The following is a 10,056-nucleotide window of genomic DNA, read 5'->3' on the forward strand; positions in this document are numbered from 1 at the left end:
GTGTTGTGTGTCTTTCTCACGCCATCTGAAAGAGCAGCACTCTGACCCAGGACTCACAACAGGGCTTCAGCCTCTGCTTGCACACTGTGCTCTTGACACCAAACATTGGATGCCAACGGATGTGTTTTCTCACTGGCCTTTGCCAAAGCCACTAAAGCCCCCCGACCCCCCCCCCCCCCCCCCCCCAAAAAATGCCTGTGAACTCCAGTTGCTTTGCTTAGACACTTGAAATTTTTGGTCAAATATCTACTTGACCGGATACAAGGGGTTAAGATCACAGCCTGCAGTGTGGAAAGCTTTCAGATCAAGGTTAGGAATGGTTTGTCGAGTGGGAAAACGAGCCTGCAGCAAAGCAGGCGACGCCATAAAGCACATGACACATTAAATAAAACAGTGGAAAGAGCGGCGAGTGGAATATCTGCGAGAATGGTGGACACAAGCAAGGCAAGCCACTCTGCCATGCAGGACAAATAAGAACGTCTGTTTATTGCCACGGCCCAATGACAGAAGCAACAAACTCTCAAGCACCAAAGTCCGAGATGCCCGAGATGCTTTGCACCAATATAAAAATAAAAATCAGGGTTAAATTGAAGCAGTATGGGTTGTTTTTTCTTTCTGGGATTAAAAGACCAGCTATTGAATGGATTATATCAATGTCGAGGCTTTAAATAGAAAGATTCTTTTCTGGAATATTCCTGCACACGAGGCCAACTTGACCTGCTGCTTAACATGTTGTGACCGCCGAATACCTGTGAAGATTATAGGTTTTATTATCGGTCCTAATCTGGATATATACTGCATCCATCAAAATGGAACAGCCATGGGTCAGTTCATGTGTGTGTACTGAGGAGTGGGGGGGATTAGTTCGAATCAGCTGATGTTGACGTGCAATGTTTTTGTGGAATGTTGCAGCATAGTTTTCTTCCTTTTTTTGACTCGAACTTATCGGTATTAGTGTAGAGTAACGACCTAGTTTTCAAAACAAACATGCAAGAAAAATGCATATTGGAAAGAATATATTCTGTGCCAATTTCGATTTTATTCACTTTTTAAAACCGTTTCCTGATTTCATCAGCTGATTAGAAATCATCTAGATAACTTTTTAAATAAATAATTTTAAAAAATCATACTGTAAAAGACCATTAAGACATATCAAAACATGCAGTACACTAATCAGCCACGATATTAAAACTGATTACTTTGTATATCAGTATACATAAGGCCCTTTAAAAACATTTACCTTTGTCAGGAGGATTCAACTTTTCCATCTAGAAGTGATATTTTGTCCTTCCAAGCTGCTCTGGTAACCAAAGCTTCCTTGTCTCTTGATTTGCCCCAGGTCGTCTAAAGAAGGAGCAGGCTCTGTCCAGGATCTCCGACGAGAGTCTGGACAAGATACCCGAGGAGGAGGAGGAGAGTCCCGTCTTCAAGGAGCTCCCCGGGGCCAAGGGAACAGACGAGGCCGTGCTGCCGCTCACCGGGGGCAGCGGTGAACGGGGCACGCGCGACTCCAGTGGGGAGCTCACCAACCTGGCCAACGGCGGCTCCGTCCTGCCAAACGGCAGGGTGTATGGTAGAACTGATTGATTTTATTTTCATTTTTATATTTGAAACTGATTTTAAGATGTTTCAATAGGTCGCCATCTGTTCCTGAGGGACAAAAAACGGTGACACTGTGACATTAAGAAGAAACGACTGAATACCAATTCAAATGAATGGTGATGGAAATGGCTTGTAGGAACATGAGCTGGTAACTTTTCTGTTCTAAATCCACTAAAAGAAGAAGAAAAAAAGACTTGTTTATGGCCACCTTCAGCAGGGTGGCATGTCTCTGGTTTTCTTTTTATAAACCACCAGTCCATTCGCTCTGTGACTTCACAAACTAAAAATATACTTTACAGTTAAAAAAACAAAAAACATACAGGACGACATTAAAGAACAGCATTTCATTTTTACACTTTTACACTCTCTGTCTCTCACACACTCTCTCGCTGACCTCTCGTCCTCCCACGCAGTAGATGAAGAGTGTGTGTGTGTGTGTGTGTGTGTGTATATGCGAACCTCGGGGATGTTTGTTGGATCATGTCAACGCTGTCAGCCCTTAGTTGGTGCCAAAAGACTAAATCTTAATTTGCCAGTACTCGATAGGATACACTTGTTAGAACAGGGAATTGAATTTACTGAAATCTATAGAAAAAGCAGCTTCCGCATTTGATAAAGATGTTGCATTGTGCAAAATTTATAAACGCCTTACAATTGCATATAATTTCCCCTCAGGTCGGACCCACTCGATGACCAACGGCTGCCTCAAGTCGCCCATCTCGAATGGCAGCTTCAGCTTCGATGGCCACATGCGCAGCGATGGCCAGGTGTACCACACGGTGCACAAGGACTCGGGTCTGTACAAAGACCTGCTTCACAAAATCCACCTGGGCCGCATGGACGACGGCGACCGCTCGGGCTCCAACGCCGGCCCGCCCGACAACAACTACCGCCTGCTGCGGCGCAACAACAGCTACACCTGCTACACGGCGGCGATATGCGGCATGCCCGTGCAGCCGCTCATACGCACAGAGTCGCGCGAGGACAGTGAAAAGCTGGTCGGCGAGGGGGGCGGCCGGAGCAACAGCGTGTCCTACTCCAAGAAGAGGATACGCTACGACAGCTACTCGTCGTACTGTAACGCCGTAGCCGAGGCTGAGATCGAGGCGGAGGAGGGAGGGGTGGAGATGAAGCTGGCCACAGAGCTGGAGGGGGTGGAGGAAGAAGGAGCTCCGGCGCCGGTGCCTCTGGACGACTTGGCCGAGGAGGACCACGAGGAGAAGGACAAGCCCGAGGTGTTCCAGCTGTTCCACTTCCTGCAGATCCTCACCGCCTGCTTCGGGTCCTTCGCCCACGGAGGCAACGACGTCAGGTGCCGCCTCCCGCTGCTCACATGACAGATAGCATCATAAATGACCAGTGCACCATAGCAGCTAATATATTTTGTTATTCCTGAGGCTTGTTTCCTATTCCTATTAAGTTAAGTAATTTTTCCGTCACAACAAATGGAGAGATCAGTTTTACTGTGCTGCTTTCAGACGTGCACGGAAGTCTGGACATTTTACTGACATTTTCCTGTTGGTGTGAACGCGTCTGGCGCGACTGATGCGACCGGCCAACCCAAGTGTCTGGAGTTCATGTCTGAAAACAGGCTTTAGTCTCCGTGAAGCACGGATACGAGAGCCCAGTTGCAATCTAACTTCTCACTCTGCAGTAACGCCATCGGGCCCCTGGTGGCGCTGTGGATGATCTACGACCAGGGCGGCGTGATGCAGGATGCTGCCACTCCCATCTGGCTGCTGTTATACGGCGGTATAGGCATCTGCACCGGCCTGTGGGTGTGGGGCCGCCGCGTCATCCAGACCATGGGCAAGGACCTGACTCCCATCACCCCCTCAAGGTGAGAGCGCCAGCATGTGGGAGAGTGGGTGGAAGAGTGTGTGTGTGTGTGTGTGTGTGTGTGTGTGTGTGTGTGTGTGTGTGTGTGTGTGTGTGTGTGTGTGTGTGTGTGTGTGTGTGTGTGTGTGTGTGTGTGTGTGTGTGTGTGTGTGTGTGTGTGTGTGTGTGTGTGTGTGTGTGTGAAAGAGAGAAGGCGTACGAGTATTTGTGGCAAAGGTGAACTCTCAAAACGTGTTCAGTTTCACTCGCTCCAAAGAGTCTCGACATGCGGACACACACAAGTCCATCCAGGGCTGCCGCCTCCACGGTAAGTACTTCCGTGCATCCAGCCGTATAAGAATGCGCACACACGATTTATATAAGGCCGTAAAACGTTATTGAACGAGTAATTGCCATTCAGCTCGCATTCGGACGTTCCCACTATGCTCACAGTAAAAGTGCAAAAAGGGGAACACGATAAATTGTCGCCTCGAGCGCTTTGTGCTCACAGGTACAGTAAAACTTTCTGACTGATCAAGGACATAACTTCTCTTTACTTCCCAAACAGAGCTGCTGCTGCAAAATGCATTTTTACTACACAAACAAGCTGCAAGTACAATGTTGTATTTGCATACTATTCCTATGTCTGCGGTGGAATCTATGATATTATGTGTAGTTATATAATATTTGAATAGATGTTTTTGGAGTTTATTATGGACAATGCAAAGTGAAAAATATATTTTCTCCTTTTTAAATCAAACCCAATGAAACATTTTTTTCCTCCTAGAGATATATTAATAATTCGGCGATAAATAATCACAATTTCACAAGAGAACAAAGTCATTATTGTTCCATGCGCTCTCTCGCGTGAACTTTCAACTTTGCCGGATTAATTCTTCACCGCTACTGTGCTCCATTCACATTCAGAAATCTCTTTTAATAATTGTCTCTATAGAGCCTCTTTGCATTGGTAATGAAGTGAGACAAGTACGCTCTCCTTCCATTTTTTTCCCGCTCTGCCCTTTGACTTATTACATAACAATTATGAATAATTAAGTCGTCCTCAGGACACATAAAGCCCCAGGGCCCACTCCGTCCCACAACCTAAGCAATGAACATCACGCATCCTTAACCACTTAATGTTTCCCCTCCGTCCTCGTAATCAATATCTTTATCTCTCTCACACACACACTCTCTCTCTCTCTCTCTGTCTCTCTCTCTCTCGCTGACCATTCGTCCTCCCACGCAGTAGCTGAAGAGTGTGTGTGTGTGTGTGTGTATGCGGAACCTCAGGGATGTTTGTAGGGAGGCCAGGCTGCATGTCCGCAGGTCATTGTGTGGTGAATATACTGTGTGTGTGTGTGTGTGTGTGTGTGTGTGTGTGTGTGTGTGTGAGAGATTACGCACGTTGCTAAGGTGTGTGTGTGTGTGTGTGTGTGTGTGTGTGTGTGTGTGTGTGTGTGTGTGTGTGTGTGTGTGTGTGTGTGTGTGTGTGTGTGTGTGTGTGTGTGTGTGTGTGAGAGAGCGGGGGGCGGGGGGGGGCGAGGCAACAGTGAGAATCCTGGCCCATCTTCTCCGACCACGAGGAGAAACACCATCCTGCACTTTTCTTTTCTCCGTCTCTCCTCCTCCTTTTTTTATATTCTTTCCTACTGTCTCTCGTAAGTCTCTATTTTCGTGGTCGACCCTCTTCTTCCTTCATTTTTTTTTCTTCACTCTTTCCTGTTTTTTTCTCTCCTTACCGCATCTTTTTGTCTCCTTTTCTTTTTTTAAATCACCTCTAAATCTTTCTCCCGCAGTCGCTCTCAGACTCACTCTTAATTACTTTTTCCCTCTTTCTCCATTTCTCCTCCTCTTTTTTTTTGTCCCTTCACTCCCTGTGTGCCTTCCTCCTTTTTCTTTTTTCTTTCTCAATTTATCTCATTCCAACACCAGCTTAGTTTTTCTTTTGCCAGGACTCTAAGACAAATTTGCTCTGCTTCACGGTTCTGAAGGCGCCCTCTCCTCTAGTGTCTGTTTCCATCCATCAGTCTGACAAAGAAGTTTGTTTGGGGCAAGGACAAGAAAGTGGGAATGTGTGTGTCTAAGTGTACTTTTGCGTGTGCGTGTGCGTGTGTAGCCTAGTAGTCTACAGTGAACACAGTGTACCACTGCAGTAAAAAACTATTCTTAAACTTTTGAAATATGGATTTTCATCATCATCTCTCCTGCTGATCTAACTGGGACATTAGGAAACCAAGAGCTGTACTCTGCCCTCGGTTTTTAATCACACAGAGCAGGTGTCACGGCTCTATGGAAATCAGACAGCAGTGTATTAATGAGGATCTAGGCAGTCCTTTTTTATTTTTCTTTGACATTTTTGGGGGGTATTTTTTTAGCCTTTGCTTGAGAGCATTCATAGGTAAAGAGATGGAGGAAGATCGTAACATTGCAATCACATGTTCAGCTTGAACCCCTTGGCCATCGGGACGTCCCACGGTCCCAAGGTAAGCGCCCATTTACAGATGGGTTCAGGCTCATGATCGGATCAAGTCAAATCATGAGAACGCTGCTGTGGAAGAGTTTGGACGATCAAATTTGAGGGACGTCTGTTCCCAGGACCGAACCCGACTGTCGCAGAATGTTTTTCAGCTGCTATTTAAAAAAAAAAAAAAAAAAGAAGAAGTACTAGCTAATGATTCACTCTAAAGTCGCTTTCTCATTCATCCGGTTTCCCTTCATTCATCGGTCTCTTGGAGACTTTGGTGGGGGTGGGGGTGGGGGGGGGGATTTTCTCTTCCATTACACCCACTGGTCTGTGTGAAAGTGAATAATGTTCTGGAAACGGGACAGAGTGTCTCCCAGTGGGCACAAAGGGAATACAGAAACACACTGTGTGTGTGTGTGTGTGTGTGTGTGTGTGTGTGTGTGTGTGTGTGTGTGTGTGTGTGTGTGTGTGTGTGTGTGTGTGTGTGTGTGTGTGTGTGTGTGTGTGTGTGTGTGTGTGTGTGTGTGTGTGTGTGTGTGTGTGTGTGTGTGAGATGAAGAGTGATTACCATGCCTTTGAACCAGTGTGTGTTTGTGTGTTCAGCGCTGTTTAATTGTAATGTGGTGATGCTGGAATATGGTGAGACCGTTGCCGTCGGCAGCACGTCCCAGACATTGAAGGATGTTTCTTTGCCCCCTCCTCCTCCTCTCTCCCCTTCCTCCTCCACAGTGGATTCACTATTGAACTGGCTTCTGCACTCACAGTCGTGTTGGCTTCCAATATCGGAATCCCTGTCAGTACCACACACTGCAAGGTATGACTGAGTGGCCCTCCAGCTGGTCTCTCGCTTCACCCCCTTCAGGTGTCTCCAGGGGACGGGGGGCTCGCACTGCCTCCCAGGGGAACTGGGCAGGAATCACTCATAGAACTTCAAAAAATGCAGGTTTATAGTCAGATCATGGCTGTGGATTTTTTTTTCCAGCCAATATGTGCATTTAGTTTTCCATCCTGATAAAATGAATTCCAAAGTTCAGATGATTGTGGCAGGAAGCTAAAACTTTTGGCCTAAATTTCCAACTAACTAAAGTAACGTAGCTGAGATCTGGCATCATCGTGACATTTCTACAATAAAGTCAGACGGAGCGAGAAACAACAGTGGTCCTACAATCAGGCATGTTGTTGAAGGGTGAAAGCTCCGCTTGGGATGGGAAAACCATTAACGCAGTGTCCAGCCCGCCACAGACCCCCCCCCCCCCAGGCAGCAGTGTGCGGCCCCTCTCCCCTGTTCTTTTCAGGAACATCGGCGTCCAGACGGGAAGACGTAGCGGGACCCCTCCAGCCTCAACCCCGCCCCAATCCACATCCACACGGTGTCTCATCCTCTCGTTTCATTTCCACCAACTCTCTTCCATTTTTTGCCCTCTCACCACTGGCATGGTTTGGTATGTGGGTCCTCCACCCTCCTGTGCTCGGCTGTAAGCAGACTCCCCCCCCCCCCCCCATCCCCCCAACCACCAGCCTCCTCCACCCACCCGTCTCACTTGTGTTCTACTTTTTTTTACCTCTCCCTCTCCATCTTTCTCTGTCTGTCTCTCCGCTCATCTGTCTTCACAGCGGATTTTGCATTGAAGTAATGAGTGCGCTAACAGTGCTTGTCGCATCAAATGTGGGCATCCCAATAAGCTCCACCCACTGCAAGGTATTGGAGTCATTGGTCGTGAAGCCGTGCTAGAGAGAGCCCCGGCAGAGCTCCGCTTCATCGCTTCACCTGTAGCTGTCAATCGCCAAAGCCAATCACAACTCCTGCAGTTGACGTTTTGACCTCTCGTGCAGTTTCCCCCCAGCTTTGTAATATTACAGGGAAAAAAATAAAATATATATTCTTTTATACCTAGTGTATCGCTTTTGTACTATATGAATAGCAGAGACTATAGATCTAGCTAGTGTATCATTTTTGTACTATATGAATAGCAGAGACTGGTGGAGCTTATAATCTGAAGATGTTTTATCTGATAGATTTTTTTTTATTTCCTTTTTTTCGTGTTGCCATATTTATTTTGAATAGACTGTTTCATATTTTGTCTTGTTAATTAAACCCATCATATTTTTCTGTAGTCTAATTTAAAAAAAAATTTCAATGGAAATTAACTTTGAAAACTATTCCTTTAATTTCATTTTAGTTTAACTTATTTTTTTTAAATGGAAGCTTCCATCGGGTGATGATGAGGGAATGTGTTAAGTTTGACCACGATCATATTTTGGAGTAAAAACATTAGTAGTAGCATATACATAACTTTAAAAAATTTAAGCAAGTACCTAAAATGTCTGATAAAGGAAACTGCACGAGACTCAAAACTGGTATTTAATTACTGATCAGTTAATCTAAACATCAACATCGCCATCCATACCTTCATTTCATTTCTCTCCTCCAAACGCCCTTCTCTCCTCCCTAAAACCCCGGATAATCACCCGCTGCGCCCAAATGCTAAAATCTACTGATGGTTAGAGGTATAATAGTCGTGGTGGTGATTTGATTGATTTAGTGATTTTCTTTTTTTTATTTTTTATTTGATTCTGGGGGAATCCACAGACGTTGTTGGACAAAATCTCTACAAATGTTAATGAATTTGGAGATTTTTTTCTTCAAATTCAGGATTGTTAAAAATGACAGTGAGAAGCCGACAACATCTGTCAACAACTCCCAGATGACTGTGTGTGTGTGTGTGTGTGTGTGTGTGTGTGTGTGTTTGTGAGTGAGAAGCAATGGGCATCCATTTGGTTTTGCCTCAGTTCAGTCAGAGCAATGTGACTTTTTTTTAATTTTTTTTACTTGTGTGGAGGTTAAACTGAATTGATGCCCAGCCCTGACGTGTGGGGCGCTGCGGTGGGACCGTGTACAGTGACTCATTGTTTCAAAAGCTCTGCAGGCCGACGGCGGCATAAACGCCGAGGTGGGTCACGTTTGCCTCAGAGCTGCATACCTCAAATACTACAAGTGGTTGTAAACAAGGCCACGGAATTTGGATTTTTTTTCCTCCACGCAGCCTCTGCTTTTGAGAAATATGACGCTGATTTGAATCTGAGAAATACTGGACAACAAGATCATTTTCGGCCGACGGTTTCTGCTCTTTGTGCCGTCTAAGCTCGACAAACATGACCTCCACGTGGAGCTGTGAGCGTGACAGGAGGTGTATCATGTTTTCTCTGGCTGTATATGAGCAGGCAAACAGTTTGGTTCCCTGCCAATGTCAACAGAGCTGAAACCAGTCACTGCACATTCCTGCAGCGCTCCAACCCACCGACATGTGTCTCACATTCTTATTCAATGATATTCAAATTTTCGCAAAGGTGAGTGAAGATCGCGTTAGTGGAAGTCTGACATTTGCAGGTATATTCGAATTATCGAAGATAAAGTTCAGAATTAGCTTCTTTCACTTTATTTATTCTTGACTTCTAGCCACAGTGGACCTGCACATTTCAGACTTCCACAGACAAATTGAATTTGTGTAGTGATAACTTTTGTGATCGGCTTGCTCCAACTAACACCGGCCTTTTGGACGGATTTGGAAGAGCTGCAGGCGACGTGCAGGCTTTTCTGTTCAGAGGCTAATGTTGTGTCCGTCACACCTTGCTCACCTACAGTTATTATCAGTAGTGGAGTCTACCTGATGTACTTGAATATTTCTGTTTTCGGCTACTTTATACTTTTAGGAAAGTGTAATATTTAATATTTACTCCACTACACTTACCTGACAGCTACTAGTTGGTTTGCAGATGATGATCTTCTTCTAAGATATGATCATTTGCAGATGATGATCGTCTTCTAAGATATGATCATTTTCATAGATGAGACTTCCCAAAAGACTACATTTCAGCAGCGCTTACAGTGGTTCTCAAAATGGGGGCAAACCCCCTGGATAATTTTGAATTTGGCGTGAAACTAAATTGAATTTGATTTATAGGTAACATTAAATTAGGGAGGACTGGCAAAAATGTTTGAGAAGTGATGCAACAGTACAACATATATGATTACTTACTTCCTTTGCTGACGATTGCAGCTGTATTTTAAAGTAGAATCATGAATCCCGTACTTTTACTTGTATTTTTCTACTCTCATATTGCTGCTGTTGCTTAGTAAAAGTAAAGAGTCTGAGTACTTCTTCCACCCC

General features: G+C 45.2%; 1 protein-coding gene across 6 annotated transcripts in view; it reads left to right on the plus strand.

The window, feature by feature from the left end:
- The window catches only part of slc20a2 (solute carrier family 20 member 2), a 43,466-nt gene that overhangs the window by 28,006 nt on the left and 5,404 nt on the right, over positions 1–10,056 (plus strand). For 4 of the 6 annotated variants that reach the window (XM_035641206.2, XM_035641209.2, XM_035641207.2 and 1 more), the window contains exons 7-9: positions 1,340–1,573; positions 2,278–2,914; positions 3,257–3,442. In XM_035641206.2, the coding sequence (XP_035497099.2) occupies positions 1,340–1,573; positions 2,278–2,914; positions 3,257–3,442 (1,057 nt within the window). Of the gene's footprint in view, positions 1–1,339; positions 1,574–2,277; positions 2,915–3,256; positions 3,443–6,616; positions 6,702–7,501; positions 7,587–10,056 lie in introns of all 6 variants that reach the window. The other 2 variants (XM_047329015.1, XM_047329014.1) reach the window with 2 other exon arrangements.

This window comes from Scophthalmus maximus, chromosome 19 (genome assembly GCF_022379125.1).
Source record: "Scophthalmus maximus strain ysfricsl-2021 chromosome 19, ASM2237912v1, whole genome shotgun sequence".
NCBI lineage: Eukaryota > Metazoa > Chordata > Actinopteri > Pleuronectiformes > Scophthalmidae > Scophthalmus > Scophthalmus maximus.